The sequence below is a fragment of the Octopus sinensis genome, unplaced genomic scaffold (genome assembly GCF_006345805.1).
Source record: "Octopus sinensis unplaced genomic scaffold, ASM634580v1 Contig13721, whole genome shotgun sequence".
Lineage (NCBI taxonomy): Eukaryota > Metazoa > Mollusca > Cephalopoda > Octopoda > Octopodidae > Octopus > Octopus sinensis.
Window position 1 is genome coordinate 58,161 of NW_021833034.1, and position 22,054 is coordinate 80,214.

General features: G+C 39.9%; 1 protein-coding gene across 1 annotated transcript in view; it reads right to left on the reverse strand.

Moving 5' to 3' along the window:
• The window catches only part of LOC115229862 (protein mono-ADP-ribosyltransferase PARP14-like), an 82,948-nt gene that overhangs the window by 52,930 nt on the left and 7,964 nt on the right, over positions 1 to 22,054 (reverse strand). The window contains exon 4 of the mRNA XM_036499360.1: positions 5,720 to 5,774. Coding sequence (XP_036355253.1) covers positions 5,720 to 5,774 — 55 coding nt within the window. The remainder of the gene's footprint in view (positions 1 to 5,719; positions 5,775 to 22,054) is intronic.

A 22,054-nucleotide genomic window follows, 5' to 3' on the forward strand; every position in this document is an offset into this window, starting at 1 on the left:
AGCATGTCCCTTAGTGGCTGACGATATGTGCATCTCTGATCACGAGCAGAAGTAGTGGGGGAGCATCATGGACATGTGTTCAGAGGGATTCTTTGGGGTTTGAATAATTCACCTCTGGAAACATGGGTGGTTCTTTCAACATCCTTAAACAACCCTTATTCAGGGACCTTTTGAGCGGGATGGGCTGCTCAACTTGAAGGAAATTCTAACTGGGCCCCACCTACAAGGTCATGTGATGTTTATCTTGATATGAGATCACCATGTTGCGCACATATGGTTGTGATGCATGTGCCTGGTGTACCCTTATCAGACGGATAGTCATGTTGGGTATATTGGGCTTCGTATATTTTACCCCAGTGTCACTTTGATGGCATGCACTGCTCTCTCACACAATAATAATAACAATAACAATAATAATAATAATAATAATAACAATAACAATAATAATAACAAAAACAATAATAATAATAATAATAATAACAATAACAATAACAATAAAATAATAATAATAACAATAATAATAATAATAATAATAAAACAATAATAATAATAATAATAATAATAACAATAATAATAATAAAACAATAACAATAATAATAATAATAATAATAATAATAATAACAATAATAATAATAATAACAATACAATAATAATAATAATAATAATAACAATAACAACAATAATAATAATAATAATAATATAATAACAATAATAATATAATAATAATAATAACAATAATAATAATAATAATAATAATAACAATAATAATAATAATAACATAACAATAATAATAATAATAATAAATAATAATAATAACAATAATAATAATAATAATATAATAATAACAAAGCATTTACTGCAGTAATATTGCAAAGATTGAACAAGCACCTGGACAAAAACAACCTGTTCCCAGAAGAGCAGAAAGGATGCCGCAAGGGCTCATATGGCTGTAAAGATCAACTAATGATCAATAAAGCCATAACTGAAGACAAACACAGAAAGAAGAAAGGCCTCAGTATGGCCTGGATCGACTACAAAAAGGCGTTAGATAGCATTCTCCACACATGCATCCTCGAAACACTAGCCATTAACAAAGTTGCACCAACAATTATAAAACACATAGGACACACTGTGAATAAATGGCAAACAGTGCTACAGCTCCAAACAAAAGAGGGACTCGTGAAAACCAAAGCCATCCCCATTAGAAGAGGTATATTCCAGGGAGACACTCTCTCTCTCCACTCCTTTTCAACTTGGCACTGACACCTCTATCTGATATGCTACATAGAACTGGATGCGGATATAAATGTTACAGCAAAACAATCAGCCACCTTTTATATGTGGATGACCTAAAACTATACACTACAAATGACAAACAGCTGGAAACACTACTAAAGACAGTTCATGGATTCACCAAAGAAAGAGATATGAAATTTTGATTAGAGAAATGCACCAAAGTAACCCTGAAAAGAGGAAAACTAGGTAAGAGTAGCAACATCACACTAGATAAATCAAATGAAATAAAAGAATTAGACCAAAGCCAAACTTACAAATACTTAGGAATCAATGAGCTAGATACGATACAACATACACAATGAAAGAGAAAATAAAAAAGAATATCATAGACGAGTTAGATCAATACTGAAAACAGAGCTCAATGCTAAAAACAAGATAACAGGTATTAACACTTTAGCCATCCTAGTTATAAGTTACAGCTACAATATCGTTAACTGGACACTAAATGAACTGACCAAAATAGATAGGAAAACAAGAAAAATAATGACGGGAACTAGGATGCATCACCCAAAATCTGACATAGAAAGGCTATATATACAATGTATAGGAGGTGGTAGAGGCTTATACAGCTGGAAAACTATTATAAAATAGCCACCATAGGACTGCAAAAATACCTACTTCAGAAGCAAGGAAAACTGATACAAATAGCGGAAAAAACACGAGCAAAACAAAAAACTGTTCTCAGTATTTAAGGAAGCTGACAAATACAAACAAGAAATCATACCATCTAACAAATATGAAGAAGAAGAAGAAACAACAAAAGCTATAAAGCAAATGAAATCAAAACTAAAACTAGAACAGCAACGGACCATGATAAAACGATGGCAAGAAAAGCCTCTTCATGGCAAATACTGGACTAAACTAAATGCAAAAGAAATAGACAAAGAAAAATCCCAACAATGGTTGAGAAGCTCAGGAATCAAAGCAGAGACAGAGGGATTTTTAATTGCAGCACAAGACCAAAGCCTCCCCACCAGAAATTACCAAAAACATGTAATGAAAAGAAATATAACAAGTAACTGCAGAATATGTGGAGACGGACAAGAAACAATAAATCATATTATCTCTGGCTGCCCAGTCCTGGCTGAGAAGGAATATATTCACAGACATGACAGAGTTGGAACCTACATACACTGGAAGCTATGCCAACATTATGGAATAACAACAGAAAAAAGATGGTATAGGCACCTGTCAGAAAAGGTCACAGAAAACGAGAAAGCAACCATACTCTGGGATTTGCCAATACACACAGATAGAGAAATTAAGGCCAACAGACCAGATATAGTTGTCAGAGATCATGAAGAAAAAAAATGTTTTCTAATTGATGTATCAATACCAGCAGATGACAACGTGTCTCTAAAAGAAATGGAGAAACTTTCAAAATACAAAGATCTGGAAATAGAGGTAACCAGAATGTGGAATCTAAAAGCAGAAACAATTCCTATCATAGTAGGTGCATTAGGCATGATAAAAAAATATTCAGACAAATACATAACAAAAACACTAGGACTTACAAACACATATAACATACAGAAAATTGCACTACTAGGCACTGCACACATCCTATGCAAAACACTTTCAATACAATAACCATCAGAGTATCACAACAATTCACAGCACATACCCAAGGCACACAGAGCTGCGCTCGGTAGTGAAGTGAAAGCACGATATAAAAAATATACTACTGAATAATAATAATAATAATAATAATAATAATAATAATAATAATAATAATTATAATTATAATAATAGTAATAACATGAAAGACCGAAAAAACTTCACTCTATTCTCAACGAGAACAAAAAATTTGCCACTGATCTCTTAGATACCCACCAGATTGACCAAGTTGCAGGAAATGTGCCAACTGCTGCTGCAAAGAAAATAAGATTAATTGCAAAGACAAAAGTACATGAAAAATTAGCTAGCAGGTGGGAACAGAAACCTCTCCATGGCAAGTATGTGGCCCATAGCAAACAAGCTGATGTCAACCAGAAACAGATGCAACAATGGCTATGAAATTCAGGGCTAAAAGAAGAGAGTGAAGGTTTCATATTAGCTGCTCAAGACCAAAGCTTATTAACCCGGAACTATCAAGCCAATGTGATAAAAAATGGAGCTGACCCAAAATGCCGATTCTGTAATGATGAGATTGAAACAATAGACCACCTAATCTCAGGGTGTAGAGTCTTGGCACCTGTAGAATATAAAGCAAGACATTACAGAGTCGGCCAGTATTTACATTGGACAATATGTCGGTATTATAAAATCAAAACCGCTGACAAATGGTATAAACATCATCCTGAAGCTGTGACTGAGGGAGAAAATATGTCGATTCTATGGGACTTCCCCGTACAGATTGACAAAACGATAAAAGCTAATAAACTGGATATTATTATAAAAGATCAGACAAAAAAGATGTGTTTATTAATTGACATGAGTATTCCTTGCGATCACAATATAGCGGCGAAAGAATTTGACAAGATTAGTAAATATAAAGACCTGCTAATAGAAATTGAAAAATGTGGCATCTCAAGGCGACTACAGTACCAGTGATTGTAGGATCTCTAGGAATGATAAAAAAAGGTACTGAAACCTATTTGAAAATGATACCAGGCTTACCATCCCTACAGGAAGTGCAAAAAATTGTATTAACTGGAACAGCTCATGTACTGAGAAGAGCATCATTGCTGTGAAAATAACATCCATCCATGAATTTATTTCATCATCATTCATTTAACGTCCGCTTTCCATGCTAGCATGGGTTATTTATTAATTTTTAAATACATATCTTATCTGTGAATTTGCATGTGCAATCTGGGCGTCTATGTTTAGTTAGTGTGTGTGTGGGGGGGGATGCCTGTAATATTTGTATCTTCTGTTTATATACGTTCATGTAATTTGGTTTTTTTTTTTTCATTTTTTTCATGTTTACATCCACTTATTATTATTATCATTATTATTATTATTATTACGTATGCTTGTATGTATGTATGTATAACAACAATACTAGTAATAACAATAATAATAATAATAATAAAACATTAAAAAAAAAATTTTTAATTAAAAAATTTTTTAAATCTTTTAAATTAAAAAAAAACCTATATAGCTATTTATTTCTATTTGTTCATTTATCTGTGTATTTTATTTATTATGTTTTCGGTTTTGTTTATACTGTAACCAGTTTATGGGGATCCTTTTCTGTCATATGTTGTGGTGTGTGCTAGTGTTCCATTCCAGTTTCCTATTCAGGCTAGGTTTATCTTCTGTTATGTGTGTAGCTTCTGTAATTTGTCTGATTGTTGCATCTGTTCTATTGTGGACAAGATTTTAACCTCTATTGTTGTTGATTGATCTCCTGTGTTTCTGCTCAGTGTGTTGGTAAATGTACATTTACCCACTCTCCTATGCTTCGTGCTGTTTCCCCTACGTATGTTGTTGTCTTGTTACTGCATCGTCCCTCTATACATCTTATACTATAGACTACATTTCTGGCTTTACAGTTTGTTTGTGGGCTAAATCTACACACAGTACAGTATCTATCCGTACAGGGGGTTCTACTAAAAGGGGATCAATCAACAACAATAGAGGTTAAAATCTTGTCCACAAATAGAACGGATGCAACAATCAGACAAATTACAGAAGCTACACACATAACAGAAGATAAACCTAGCCTGAATAGGAAACTGGAATGGAACACTAGCACACACCACAACATATGACAGAAAAGGATCCCCATAAACTGGTTACAGTATAAACAAAACCGAAAACATAATAAATAAAATACACAGATAAATGAACAAATAGAAATAAATAACTATATAGGTTTTTTTTAAATTTAAAAGATTTAAAAAATTTTTTAAATTTATTATTTTTTTTAAATGTTTTAATATTATTATTATTGTTATTACTAGTATTGTTGTTATACATACATACATACAAGCATACGTAATAATAATAATAATAATGATAATAATAATAAGTGGATGTAAACATGAACAAAATGAAAAAAAAAACAAATTACATGAACGTATATAAACAGAAGATACAAATATTACAGGCATCCCCCCCCACACACTAAATAAACATAAACGCACATAGAGATATAAGCATGCGCAAATGAAGACATACAATAGAAATACAAAATGGCTGATGGTTAGTAAGGAGAGACACAAATAAGAAAGAAGAAAGCAAAGGACCACTGATGCGGTCACAGGAGTGTGACGAAAGAACTCTGGCCGAAATAAGATTAAGATTAATGTAAAAAATAAATAACACTGAAGCAAAGTAACACCAAATATATAGTGTGTGTGTTTTTATAGGCTAAACTGGCAAAATGACCATTCCTAAATATAACAATAATATAATCAGTGATGTTTAATAGAGAAGACACCATAATATTCATATCAATAAACAAATTGTTTACCTTTTGAATGAAATTCTTCACTTTCCTGTTTACTTAGGAGATATTCATCAAATTTCTGTAAAAATCAAAACCATGATTATCATTTTTGTTTAAGTTTTTGATTTTTTTTAAAGAGAAGAGATTTAATTTAACAAAAGACAAACAAAATATTTAAAATATTTAATGATTTATTTCTAATCAGTAATAAGTAAATGAGGAAAATTACTTTTATCACTCAGATCAAAGATATTCCATCCATGGCCTTCCAGTCTACTGGGAGACATGGTATTATAGTGGATGTGGCAGAAAGACCTCTCACATGGCCACTGATGTGGTGTAGTGAAGTTAAACATGTGGCCATGGTGTATTCATGTAGCTGAAGTTGTATTGTTTCTTCTCTCCACTCACCATTCTGATTAAAACTGCTGAGTCTTGTGTTTGCTGTTGAAATGTCTATCAAGAATGTTGAAGTTGAGGTTCTTTGGTGCATCTTGTGTCCCAAGAATATTTGCGGCACAAAAGCAGAGTACAAGGTTATTATTTTCATATTGTAAGCAAGAAGGAGGAGGTGGAGGAGGTCCAACATCTCTCTTATGGTCATTCATAAGAGAGATGACAAAGGAAAAGAGAAAAGATTCAAAAAGAATGAACTTCACAAACAGTTCTACAGTGGACAGGAATTTCCCCTATTTCTTTATTACAGCATATGGACATAAAGAATGCCTTTTGGTATTAACACTGCTTCTGTTGCTATTAATTATCTTTAATAAGCCTTCAGGCTATTTGTGACATCAGTGTCTATATATCGTTGACACAGAGATTTGACTGTTATGTTGCTACAGGGCGTCTGTCACTGATGAACCTGAGCAGAGCGAAAATACGTGATCTGGCAGTTTTGGTGCCTGTAGCAGATGACTGACATCTACCAACAATATAAATATGAGTGCTTTTATGGACCGTGTGTCCATATGAGAGGGCCTCTCAAGGTAAATAAGGCAGTATTTGGTGTTCTAACACAACATCCACATTTAGTTGGACATAAAGATTGCTTCTTGTTACTAATGCTGCTTCTGTTGCTATTACTTTTATTTCCTTGATTTAGGTTCAGTCCATCTGTCCGTCCATCAATCCATCGATCCATCCATCCATCAATCTGATTGGCTATTGTTTGCATCGTCTCACATAAGTTCATATATTTATGTATTTATGCATATATGTATATATTTTTGCCAGAAAGGTGCCTAACAACATCTGCTTGCTATGAGTGAAGCTTGCTTGAAAATTAGCCCATTAAGGGTGAATTTTCATATTGCAAAATCTTATCTCATAAACATTTTCATCTGTCTGGGAAACATACATGGACAGTGCAGCTAACACTATCAGCGTTCCTGTGTTCCAGTTAGAAGTGGAATTTCTACCATACCGACCACTTTGAAGAAAAAAGAAAACATTGATGCACTCACACACACACACACACACATATGAACAACAATACGCATAGTGACACAAGCTTTCCTTCCAAACAAATGGGAAGGGAAGGCAAAGAGATGAACGGTGCAACCACCTCTATTATCTCTCCTTTTACTACCACTGTTACAAAAACCACTACCACCAGCAACACTACAGTTGACAGACCGAATAACTTTGCAGCTATTTTAAGACAAAAAAAGACAGTGAATGTCCTTCTCACAGAAGAACTACTACAATGCAAAAAGTTATTAAACAAAGAAAATAGGAGTATAAACCTCAACACCCCAGAAAGCATTTTGCAGGACAAAATCTAAAATAAACAATAATATATAAAACCCTAAACATAAAGATTAAAAAACTAGAACAAGCCACTCAACAAACAGTAAAGAACTGTCTACGGCCCGTATGGGCTTATGAAACATATATCACAAGGGGCAAAAGATTTACCACCATCCAGGTAGGATTTGACATGGAGGAGCGCATGAAAGGTTTCTCAGGGAAATTCCTCAAATGAGAGGACTTGATAATGATTCCCACTTACCTTGGTTGTCGGGTGATGAAGGTGAGACACAAAGATGTCCCCTCTGAGATACAAATAAGATGGCTGGTGTCAGCTGTCAGTTATGATTTTGAAGAAAATTTAAACATATTTAAAATTGCTGTCCTGGAACAGCAAAACTGGGTTGGATGAGGGGTAGAGCTTGTAATCCAAACAAATCAGGAGACAATTGAAATTCTCCCAGATTTAATAAAGCTACTGGATGGCATGAACCTAAATGTCACCATCGAGGGCAGAAGGCCACGTTGCTACCTTTGTGGTAGCAAACACCATTTAAAAATTGACTACAAATTGGCAAAACAACAACAACAACAAGACCAGAGTCCCAAGAGCAAACCAGCACTGTTACCCACACCACCATCAATACAAAAAATGAAGCAGTTCCACGAACAGATGAAAGAACTCCACAAAACAACCCACCAACTTAGCCAACCTAAGCAGTCAATGCCGCCTCTCTACCCCAATGCAGAAGAGAGATTTCAAAAATATCTCCCGGAAAAACTATATAAAAACCTCCTGACAGAAACGTCTAAGGAGGAAAGCAACCAACTTTCAAACAGTAAGTGACTCTCTCTCTCTCTCCCTCCTTTTCCTTTTTTTCCCTGAGTGTAAAACACAAGTTTCGTTAATGTCATGTTCAAAATAGGTAGTGCAAATGTGCATAGCTTGGTATCCCTTTGGAAACAAGGTTACCTGTTAAATGAGATGAAATCACAAAATGTAGATATCATAGCTATTGGCGAGACCAGACTCCACAACCCATGGGCCCTCGGCCCCATGTTCACCAGACAATTTGATATTTACTTTTCTCTGTGTCTGCCAAGAATGGGCAGCGGTGGTACTATGGTGCCTTTTCAAAAGAGTCTGAATCTGAAAGTAAGGGCAATATTCCCTGACCCAGAGGGTAGGCTGGTTGTCTTGGATGCCCATAGCAGTTATGAATGTGCTTTTCGACTGGTGGCAGTATACACACCGTCCTTATCAGGTTGGCCAGATTTCTTTCAATGTCTACAGGTTTTCCTGAGTATGTCTCAACTTTTACCTTTAGTGGTGGACTGGAACACTATCTTGAACACGTGCCAAAGACCTTCTCAGATGTTTCCAACAGTCTGACAGGTACCGACAGGTTGGCCCTCAACTAACACTTCAATGTCAAACACAAAGGGTGCGTTGGCAGGGCTAGGATGTGTGCTCTAAGAAACGAAGGTGTTGGAGCTGTGCAAGAGGCCCAGGTGGCAGAGGGCAACAGGGCAACAAAGCCACCATTCGGTCTCTGATGGATGAACATGGGTGCAAATTACTCGAGCCCAGTAAAATGTGTGATGCCTTTCAGCAGTACTTTACCTGACTGTTTGGGATATGTGGTGAGTCATAACACAGTATAGACTTTAGTGCCTATCTGCATGTCCTGCCACAACTCTCGGAAAGAGAAGCAGAGTGTTGTGAAGGTTTCATCACAGCTGCTGATGTACAGAATTTGATGGCAGGCTGCGTGAGAGACATGTTGGTGGGCTTGGGTGGTCTGCCCTACATGCTTGTAGCATGGCTCGGTGATATCCTCACTGTTTGAGAGAGATCATAGAAATGATGTCGTGTTAGATAGCAGCCAGCCTACGGCTACATGGAACTGGTTGTGTCCACTGCCCTGATTGGTTGGTTTTGATGCAGTCTTATTTCGTGCCAGTGTGTAAACCAACCAATCACGGCCTTTGGATAGGGTCCCATGACACAGTCTTTTGGGTTTTCACTCTTGCTTTAAAAGACGTCATCAATTCACTATATCTCGTCTTTGGTCTTCAACCACTGACTACAACCAGACCAGCCAGTTCCCACGACTCAACCAGTTCCAGCGACTTCAGCCACGTTCTTGTGATGACACCAACATGCAGTATCTCAGGAGGTTTTCCACCACCGTCGCCTTTAAGGTGACCGTGCATCATTTAAAAAGAGACATTTCTGTCACCATCTCCTTTACGTATGGTTGTCACTACATTCTTTATTGTCATATGCCAGACTTGTTTGGGGATCTCTACTGCAATTGGCAGCAAAATGGGAGTACCCTGAGTTTTGTGAACTGAGGAGCAGTGACACTGCTAAAGAAAGACCCAAACAAGGGGGATGTTATACATAATTTCAGGTCCATCACTCTGTTCAATGCAGATTTGAAAATTTTGGCCAAAGTGCAAGCCAAGAGGTTGGCACTTGTCATGGAGAAACTGGTCAACAAGGCACAAACATGCACCATGCCAGGCAAAAGCATCCATGATAACCTCCACTCGTGCGCTACATCACAGACAGGGTAGTTATGGAAACTGGCATGGGTGGGGCACTGATCAATTTGGATCAATCAAAAGTTTTCAATAGGCTCAGCCATTGATACTTGGTGGCTGTTCTCAAGGCAGCTGGTTTCAGTTCTGTCATCCGCGGTTGGATTGCTGCTTTATACAGCAGCATCCACTCGGTAGTTCAAGTGAATGGCCATCTGTCCAAACCCTTTGACATTATGTTTTCAGTTTATCAGGGATGTCCCCTCTTGTCACTTCTGTATGTATTGACTCTTGAGCCACTACTGTGGAAGCTGGTGATGCTGAGGGGCATCCCGCAAGAACTGGGATATGGCACGTGTATGTTTGTATATGTGGACGATGTCACTGTCAATAGTGTCAAGCCTCAGACGCATTGACCTGGTTGGCAAGACGCTAAGGGAGTACGAATCAGTAACAGGAGATAAAATTAACCGGGATAAGTCAGTGGGTTTGTGTCTCAGCACCTGGAGAAGCAAACCCATGCTGTCCAGCAGTCTTCATCATGGGATGCTTGACTGATGAACCAGTTAAATTGCTTGGTGTTTGGTTTGGTCCAGAACTCCAAATGGAGAACTGGGATGAGATAATGAGAAGAGTGGTCACTCTCACCCAGCTATGGGCTGAGAGGAAGCTATCTCTAAAAGGTCGGGCTGAGGAGGAAAATGTGTACATCACATCAGTCATCTACTGCTGTCTGACCATCTTACCTTGTCCTGATGCTACCAGCATGAAAATGGAATGTATACTCTTCCACTTTCTGCGGAAGGGAAATGTTTCTATGGTCAAGTGATCCATTTACTGTCAGCACCTGCTAAATGGAGAGCTGGGTATGCCATGGTTAATAATGTACAGACATGTGCTGAAACTGCAACATTTCCAGTGTTTAATTGACAATGGTGACCAGGTGTGGTCACCGTTTGTGAGACATATCTTCCTGCAGCTCGTCTCTTTCATCATTGATCAAGCAGAAACTGAGACTGGGCAAATGGCATCGTGGGTGTCACCTAGCTCCGGAACAGCTTTGCTGTCCAGGTTCAGGTATAAATAACTTCAAATCCACTCAGGTGTTCTTTAGAGGACTAGTGGAGGGGAGGTACTATGATGTGCTTGGGGAGAATCTGGACATCGACAGGGAACACCTGACCTGTTTCTTCAGGACCACTTTCAGGCCAGGACCTATGGACAATTTCCAGAGATTGTTGGCCTGGCAGTGCTACCAGGAAGCATTGCTTGTTTGAGAGAAGGTCTACAGACACGGTTCAAGAAACACCGAACTGACCTGCCTGAGATGCGGTCAGAATGATGAAACTGTTCTGAACACACTCATACAGTGTCCACATATTTGTCAGCTGAGTCTATCCTGAATATTGCTCTGCCACCTTTCATTTTACTGGGTGGGCAAGGCAGTTTTCGTCGTATTGGTGGCTATTGTGTGAAAGAATGTGTGTGGTGGACTCGTTTGAAAGGTTTAGAAACAAATACTTCCTCTCTGACCAATCTCTCATCAACTGTTTCAGGTATTACTTGAAAAAAAGGAAAGTAAGAGCAGAGAGGGAATTTGTCTAATGAAAGATTTAATAAAAGGTGGGTGAATGTAGCAAAAAGGTATGCATGAATGACGGAACCAATTTGAGCCTTAACTTGTAAAACAAAGAGAGAGAGGGCAATTTGCTCTCATAGAAATTTTCCTTTTGCTGAGGTTACCATGGTTATTTTTCATAGGATTTTCTTTCCATGGATAACTCTAGTCAGTGTTATATTTCCTCCTCCTGTTGGGAATTCAAATTGTTAAGAAAAGATGCCACCTTGTTATCTATTTCTGCACACGCCCCCCAAATGTGTTCTTTTTTCAATCTCTTTTGATCAATTTTGCAAAAGAAAAAATCTACATTGTATTGTTTCCTCTGTGTTAAGTCCTGTTTGACTAAATAAATCTATCTATCTATGTCTGTCTGTCTGTCTGTCTATCTATCTATCTATCTACCTACCTACATACCTATCTATCTATCTACCTACCTATCTATCTATCTATCTATCAATCTATCAATCTATCTGTCTTTCTGTCTGTCCGTCTTTTCGTCCGTCCATCCATCCATTCATCCATCTATGTGTTGTTGTATCAGCTTTTAAGGTTGTAGCGTAGCTCAGTGATATCCTCACTGTTTGAGAGAAATCATAGAATGCTTGGGACCGGTTGTGTGCTGCCCTGATTGGTTGGTTTTGTGCAGTTTCATTTTGCGCCTGTGTGTAAGCCAACCAATTAGAGCAGCGGACACACACAGTCCCAAGCAGCCATTGGCTGGCTGCTATCTAACACGACATCATTTCTATGATTTCTCTCAAACAGTGAGGATATCACTGAGTTATGCTACAAGGTAATCGCTTTTTCTACCGTTTATTGAATAAGTTTTGTTTACATTTTCGTACACGAGATGTGTAAGGCACCCAGCTTTCATCTGGGTGCATTTCCAAGGGGGAATTTGCCCCTAGGGGCAATTTCAGCCCTATTTTAATATCTAATTTGCTTTCTCAAGTTTTATAAATGTCGAGAAATCTATCTGTCATCTGACATTTTCGTGTCATCGGCATTTTTCATTGAACAAGCTTTGTCTACATTATTGCATTGGAGGTGTGTGAAGCACCCAGCTTTCATTTGGGTAATTTTAAGGGTAGAATTGGCCCCTAGGCGCAGTTTCAGAACTACTTTAGTATCCAGTCTTCTTTCTCAATTTTATGGAGCGCTGGTTGGCATCCTTCATGAATGAACATTTTCCTAGCCTGGGAATGATGGAAGAAATAAAGAATGAATCTTTCACACACACACACACACACACACACACGCTAAAGTAAGCACTGTTACAGCAACAAATGTAAAAGATGGAAAAGAAATTGCTGTCAACACCATGAATACTAATTCCACAATCGTTAACAGCCCTGTCATCACCACCACCACCAAGACTACCACGTCTACCACTGCCACCACCACAACAACCCTTAATAACAACAGCAACAACAACAACACTATCGCTACAATTGTGCCTATTGATTCCATAAACTGATTATCTCACCTATTACTGGTGAAGATCTTAATACTATTAATAAAAATATACCATCCACTGTTTCTACTATCACCACTACAAACATTACCACCACCAACAACAACAAAAAGAGCACCATGGTTGCTAAACCAATTGCTCCAAGCAATGCCTGTACACCATCAACTAAAACTATTGACGCCAATTTTGCCTGCAACAATCGCCAACACCATCACCAACAACAATACAAAGAAAAATTCAATAAATTTTGTAGATATGTTAAAGCATCATCATCATCATCATCATCATTTAGCGTCCGCTTTCCATGCTAGCATGGGTTGGACGGTTTAACTGGGGTCTGTGAAGCCGGAAGGCTTCATTAGGCCCAGTTAGATTTTGCAGTGTTTCTACGGCTGGATGCCCTTCCTAACGCCAACCACTTCGCGAGTGTAGTGGGTGTTTTTTACGTGCCACCTGCACAGGTGCCAGACAGAGCTGGCACAACGGCCACAAACGGATGGTGCTTTTACGTGTCACCGGCACGGGGCCAGGCGATGCTGGCAACGGACACGAACGGATGGTGCTTTTACGTGCCACCAACACGGGGCCAGACAGAGCTGGCAAACGGCCACGAGCGAATGGTGCTTTTACGTATCACCGACACGGGTGCCAGACGAGGCTGGCAGCGGACACGGATATATGATTTGATTTTGATTGTTCTCACTGGTCTTGCCGGGTCTTCTCACGCACAGCATACTTCCACAGGTCTCGGTCTCTGGTCATTTCCTTGGTGAGACCTAGAGTTCGAAGGTCGTGCTGAAGGAAATTGTACATTCACAAATGAAGAATTACTTGAGACCAGGTCACTCTTCACAACATCTGGACAAAACTTAATCTTATACACACCACAACACATTAGAGAGGACGTTGAAAAAAGGACAATTATGTACAAAATAATTAAAAGAAACCCCAAATCAACAGAACAAGTTGCACAAACAGCTATAGAAAAATGTGCTAAACTCATAATGAAAATCAAAGAATATATAAACTGGGGTCCCCATATAATATCGTGCAGGTCCACTTCCACAATCAGGAAGAGGTAAAACAGCATTCTACACAACCATTACAAAATGATGAACTTGTCATGGTCTCATACTACATGGGACAAAGAGTCAGCAGGATAAAAATAAAGAATGTCCCACCCGAAATTGAATCAAAATGGATCATGTCAGCGATATGTTTTCATTTGAAAACAATAAACCTTATAGAAATCGCTGTTTCTCATAATGAAAATTGGACCGGCAGATCAATTGAAATCACAATTCAAATGGACCAAGATTCAATCGAAAAATTGTTAAATGTGATCCAACTTGATGGAAGGGAAAAAACTGCGTTGCTATTACTACTGCTGCTATCAGAATTTACTGCTGCTGCTACTACCGCTGTCTGAATTATACCGGTGGCACCAATGAAAAATCCCTTTCTTTCTCTGCGTTGGGAGAAAAGAGAATTTACAGTAAAAACAAACCCTCAGCCCTCCCTCCACGTCAAATGATATTTAACTGTGTGGAATCTCCCTAACAAGTGTGTGCATTATAAACACACCAACCATTGACTCCTTACATCTCTTGATTACACATATAATTGCATCTTGTATACACACATACAATGGGGAAAGTGAAAACAGTTAACAGCAATAACAACAACAAATAATATCTTATTTATCTCCCTAACAAGTGCTATATCTTCAGTTTTTTCTTTCTTTCTTTCTTTCTTTCTTTACCTTTTGTACTACGGTACGGATGGGCAGACAGAACAAAACTGTCACGTTGTCATCCGTGGATGAGCCATGCGACAAAACTGGTCGCTGTCCCAATATAGAGCGTTGCCCAACAAATCACATCTGTCATCTATGCACAGGACTCGAAAATTCCTTCCGAAATAGATGGGTTGAATGCAGTAAATGTCGTGTTTCGATCTGCTTTCAATGAGCCACAAACTTTCAAAAGATCCCAGCTGTTAAAAAAAGGACACCATACTTCTATGATGGATAAACTCTGGGAAATGGTCCAGCTACCAAACTGGTCATTTCAGTGCCTAACTTGTGTGTCCCCTGCCACCGTTGCTGCTGAACAGCAACAACAAAACCCGACAACCGTGTCTTCCTCTGCCATTGCTGCTGAACAGCAACTAAAACCGACTACTATGTCTCCTAATACCATTTCTGTTGATAAAGAACAACAGCAAAAACTAAAGCCGCCCGTGTCTTCCTCCCCTGTCACTCTTCAACAGCAGCAACAAAAATCGGCCATTCATGTTGAAGAACAACAAAAACAGAAACTTGAACCCCTTATGTCTTCCTCCCCTATTGCTCTTCGACAACAAAAATTGATCATTCCAGCTGAAGTACATCAGCAGGAACAAAAACCAACCATGCCCTCCTCCCCTGATGCTTCCTAACTAAAACAGAGATTGACCATCAGCACAGAAGTTGCAGAAAATAGACAAATGATTTCTGCTTTGAGTCGTGAAGTAGCAGGACTCAGAACCAGTGTCTGTCCGAAAACTCGCAGCGAAGGGTCATATCGGAGTGCCCTGCTCAGCAACTTACCTGTAGCTCGTACAGAACCTCAACGCATCGAGGGAGTTGCTGAACCAGCCACTCATGAATTAATAGCCATTGGAGTGCCAGAAGATGTGGCAGATCTGCAGGCATTCATTGGAATCACAGCTAGGGATCTCAGCTGTGTCCCTCCAAAAAGTGCTTCCCACCTTGGCCGACCGGGATCCAAACCCAGGCTGATCAGGCTGTTGTTTACGGGCTTTACTGAGGCGCGGACATTCCATCTGGCTGCTGACAGAGCTCGGCGTGACAACATTATCAACTTTAGAACACGTCCTGGCCTACCACCCGATGTACGCCCAAAGCTAAGATCTGTGGCTTCCCTAAATCGCAACTCTGTGCCACGGGAGAGTTTTAGCCTCCGCGATGATGGGCAGATCTGGAAATTTGTCAAGTCTGGTGAATCGTGGATAAGGGATGCCAGTTGGACTGAGCAGACTACACCCACAACAACAACTGGTAATACAAAAATCTCGGGAAACTAACCAAGAACAATCAGCCATCCCCTGTATATCATCATCTGAAATTCAGATATAAACTGCTGTCCTTGAATGCCCGTAGTTTATGCAACAAGGTGCATCTTTTTGTCTCCTACGTCAAAAGTATCAACCCAGATTTCATCACAGTCACGGAAACATGGGCACACTCTGCACTCTGTGATGGAGTTTTCAGCATAGCCGGCTACAACCTGTTCCGCAAAGATCGCATTCATCGCCGTGGAGGGGGTGTGATGATTTATGTTCGATCAAGTCTATCGGCAATCTCCTGTGATGATTTGAACCAATCTCAGCAGGAGGTATTTTTCTGCAATATACACATGACCATGTCAACACTTCTGCTCGGAGTTGTTTACCGTCCTCCAAATTATCATCAAGACGCACAGCTTTTCGATATCCTCAGAGCTGCTGCCATGAAAACAGCCACATATGTGTATATTGCGGGGGACTTCAATTTCCCTGAGATTGACTGGGAGGCCTTCCGTTGGCCGCAAAGTGCAGACGATTTCCTTGAACTGGTGCTGAATTCAAATTGGTCCTAAGTTGTTACCTCCCCCACAAGGGGTAACAACACTTTGGATCTGCTACTTACCGCTTCTCCTGAAACAATCATTAGTGTCACTACCGAAGAACCTTTAGGTGACTCTGATCATTCCATGATCATGGCCGACTTGTCTCTGATTGGTTGTAACAAAAATCACAACCATCTTCAAACTGCCCGCTTTAACTGGAATAAAGCAGACTGGAGCTCTTATTGTACTGAGCTGCAACGACCAAACTGGCTCGAATTTTATGCCTCTGGAGATGTGGACACTATACTCCAGAACACTAAACTGAATTCAATATGGGCAGCATGTGCAGCATCAGTACCACGCAAGCACAAAAAACCACCAAATAGTGCAATTTGGGAGACTGCAGCAGTCCGACTTGCCAGGAAAGAACGCCGTAATGCTGAACGGGAATACAAATTGCACAAATCAGAGAGCAACAGAAAAAAGCGCAATAGGTCAGCCAACCACCTCAAGCAGGTGACAAAAAAGGCAGTGCTTGAATTTGAACAACGCATTGCAGCTAACCTGACAGCAAAGTGTTCTGGAAGTATGTGCACTCAAAGCAGAGACCCCACTCTCCAGTTGGTCCCCTTCGCAATCCCCACACAGGACAGATTACTGGCAATCCCGAAGAATGTGCAGAAATCATTGCTGGATGCTATGCCGGCATCTTTACTGTCGAAGACCAAAATGTTCCATCATCATCACCACTGACATCGGACTCTATATCTACTATGCAATTTACACCAGCAATGCTGCAACGCCACCTTAAGAATAAACGCAATATGCCTCTCCTGGTCTCGATGGTGTTACATACCTACTTCTCAAATGCGGTGGGTACTTTCTGCTAAGCCAAGTTTCTCTATTCTTCCAATTCTGTCAGGACAATGGTGTTACTCCAGAACAGTGGAAACCTGCCAGTGTCATCCCTCTGTTCAAAAAAGGCGACCGCACATCACCTGTCAACTATTGCCCCGTCAGTCTTACTAGCTGCATCGCCAAACTGATGGAATCCTGTATCAGAGAAACCCTCTGGAACTTCTGGAAGTCTCACAGCCTCATCCAGCCGTCACAATTCGGATTTATTCCTAACTCCAGCTGCTGTAATCAACTCATCGAGTTTCTTGAGGATGTTACCCAAATCACTGATCGCGGATCCTGGGTGGATGTTGTTTACCTGGACTTTGCTAAGGCTTTTAACTCTGTGCCACACAAAAGACTTATGGTGAAGCTCTCTGCATTGGGCGTAAGAGACAAACTCTATAACTGGTTGAAGTCCTTTATTTTCAGCCGAAAAGAGGTTGTCACAGTTCTAGGACAGCACTCTTCACCCTATGAGATGACATCTGGTGTACCACAGGGATCTGTTCTTGGCCCCCTTTTATTTGTTGCATATGTTAATGACATAGATGCCAACTTAAAGAATGCCAAAGTGCTGAAATATGCAGATGACATCAAGCTGTACCTCCAAATAAAGAGGTCAAATCCTGTACACTATAGATCTCTATTGCAAGCAGACCTGGACACAATGCAGCAGTGGATCATGGACTGGCAACTCAAGCTGGCTGTGGACAAATGTACCACCATGCATTTTGGGAGGAGAAACCCAGCGTCCACCTACTCCCTCCACAACACTAGTCTAAAAAGTCTTCATGTGAACGTGACCTGGGTGTTATTGTCGACAGTGATTTGCGTTGGACAAAACACATCGCTAAAATTGTCAGCAACAACAACAACATCAAAATTATCACAAAGCTGTCCACCATGACCTCTACCAAAGACATTACTGCCAACAACAACACTACTACTGCAACTTCTACTGCTACAACTACAACCTCTGCTACCACCACCACCACCACCACCATCAATGACAACAACAACAACAAAACAAATTTCGCTGAAGTTCTACAGCAAAAGAAAACAATTGTCACATTCACTGCCCAGCAAATTAATGAAGCAAAAGCACTTCTTAGTAAAGAAGGATCAAATTTATGTCTACGCATTCCTAAGAACATTATAGAACACACACAAAAAAGAACAATTATTTACAAAGTAATAAGCACAAAAACAAGAAGACCAGAAAATGCACCACAACAGACAATTGAAAAATGCCTTCGCCCTATATGGGCATGCAAAGAATATGTGAACTGGTGGCACAAATATGGTACAGTTCAAGTCCAATTTCAAACTGAAGATCTGCCCAAATGGTTCTCAACACTAACTCTCCACACAGATGAGTTAGTGATGATAACGACATATCTCCACCAAAGAGTGACAAAAGTCACAATAAAATAATGTGCCTCCAGAAATAGATACACAATAGCAAATATCTGCCATCTGTTTTGAAATGGAGGAGAGCAACATACTGGAAATTGCTGTAATGGATGGGTAAGGCGATCGAAATCCTGCTACAAATCGATCAGGAATCTATCAACAAAATTCCAAATTCCACTGAACTAACAGACGACCACAAACTATATATAGTGGCAGAAGGCAGGAGGCGATGCTGTTATCTGTGTAACAGTGAAATGCATTTAAAAGTAAGTGTCCAACTGCCACAAAACAAGAACAACAATCACCACCACAACATGAAAAATTTGAAAAAAGGTCTACAACCCACACCACCATCAACACAAAAGATAAACAACAAAGGGAGTACAACAAAAGAAACACACCAACCAAACCCACCACCAATTGAGAAATCAACAGCACCAGGAAAAACATCACCAACAACAGCAAGAACTACAGAAACAGAAAAGCAAAGAGAAAATAGAAAACTGATTCCCCTTCCCCTATATCACATACACCACACACAAACAATCAACAACCAGCAGCAATGAAAACAATAACACAACCACTTACACAAACATGCATAGATGCATACACAATATGCCCTTACTCTCTTCCAATTCCTCAGAAATTTTGTCAGAACACCAAAGCAGTGAGGAATGGCAAAGAGCCAGAAAAAGAAGGAGGAGGAGGAGCAAGAAAAGAACAAAACCAAACGCAAATAAAACTGGCAGGTATACAACTCCCGAAAACATTTTGAACACTAGCTCAAACACCACCAACACCACAAAAACATATGCAGCAACGATGCTCACAGCCATCAACATGAGAAATACAGAGTTGATGGAATACATTAATACAAAAGCAAACTTGACACACAAAGACATCAAAACAAGCAATCACCCAAACACAACATCACCAGAACACATTAAAATATTGCATATCACACCAACCCTGCACCACAGACTAATTACTATTACTATTGTAATCTCCTTGAGGAAAAACCTAAGGAGGAGACACAAAAACTTTCGAATGGTAAGTAAGTCTCTATTCCTTTCATTTGTGTTTTAAAACACACACACACACTTCATTAGTATTATGATCAAGATTGGTTGTGTAAATGCTTGAGATTCCCTTGGAAACAAGGGTACCTCTTAAATGACATAAAGTCTCATGATTTAGATATCATAGCCACAAGTGAGACCAGACTCCATAATCACGGGCCCTAAAGTCCATATTTAGCGGACAGTTAAACATTTATTTTTCTCCCTCTCTACCTAGAATAGGCAGTAGTGGCATGATGGTACTTTTGCGCAAGAGTCTGGATCTCGAAATAAATACAATATTTGTAGAGCTGGAGGGTAGACTGGTTGTCCTGGATGTTGGCAGCATCAGTGGGTGTGCTTTTCAACTCATATCAGTCTATGAAGTGCCTTTAACAGGTCAGCTGGATTTCTTTTGACGTCAAGAAGTATTTCTAGGAACATCTCATCCTTTACTTTTAGTGCACGATTAGAATGCTACCTTGGACATGCATCTAGACTATGTAGGGACTGATAGGAATAGATGGGGATGCAAAAGCCTGAGTGACCTGCTCAGACACTTCCGACTATTGGACAGGTACTGACTCGACCACCTGAATGCACCAATGTGAACATGGAGCAACCGCATTGAGTCGTCCAGATTGTATCTAGATAGAATACTGTGTAGGACAGTCGATAGAGATAGTGTAGGGTGTCCACAACTCCACATAGTCAGCTACACAGATCACAAACTTGTGACGTGCACACTAGACTCAGATAAGGCACATAGGCAGGGTCCTGGTTACTGGAAACTGAATGCGTCTTTCCTGTCAAGACAGGTTTATAGAGACTGGATTAGCATGCTAATGAAGAGGGCTTTGATGGGAGCCATCATCAACAACAAATGATGGTTTGTCCTCAAGAGATCAATAAAAGCCAAATCAATTAGGTATAGCAAAGCGCTAGTGATAGATAGAAACAAAATAGAGGGTGACCTAGTTAAGAAACTAGAAGAGGTGATTAGAAGTGATTAGCTCTGACAAATTGCCAAACACGAAGGATGCAGACTAGGATGCATGCTCTAAGAAACAAAGGTGTTGGAGCCACGTGAGAGGCCCAGATCGTGGAGGCGCAACAGGCTAACAAAGCCATCATTTGATCTCTGATGGATGAACAAGGGCATGAATTATTCGAGGCTAGTAAAATGTGTGAGGCCTTTCAGCAGCACCTTGCTCGTCTGTTTGAGACAAGTAGCGAGCTAGAACACAGAGTGAACTTCAGTTCCTACCTGTACAGCTTGCCAGGGCCCTCAGCAAGAGAGGCAGAATGTTGTGAAGGTGCCATCACAGCAGCAGATGTGTGGGATATGATGGCAGAGTGCTTGAGGGACAAATTGCTGAGTTTGGATGGTCTGCCCTATGAGCTTTACAGTTGTATGCCAGACTTGTTTGGAGGCATATTGGGAGCATCCCCAGTTTTGTGAGCCAAGCAGCCATAACACTGCTAAAGAAAGACCCAAACAAGGGGGACGTAATAGATAACTTTAGGCTCATCACTCTGCTTAATGCAGATTTGAAGATTTTGGCCAAGGTGCTAACCAAGAGGTAGGTACTTGTCATTGAGAAACTGGTTGACAAGACGCAAACATGCACCATGCCGGACCAGAGCACCCATGACAACCTCCACCTCATGCGCTACATAGACAGGTTAGTTAAAGAACCTGGCATGGGTGGGGCACCAATCTCAAATCATTCCAATACCCAAAAAAGGCGATTTATCCCTCATCACCAACTACAGGGGTATATCTCTAATGTCAATTGCTGCAAAACTGTACAACAAACTGATCCTAAATCGTCTTGTCCTTTTTGTTGAACCTTTGCTCCGAAAGAACCAAAATGGATTCAGACATGGGCGCTCAACGCTGAGCCAGATACTATGCCTACGCAGACTTATTGAAGAATCAAAAGCATTTAATCGCGATCTTGCAATGGTATTTGTAGACTT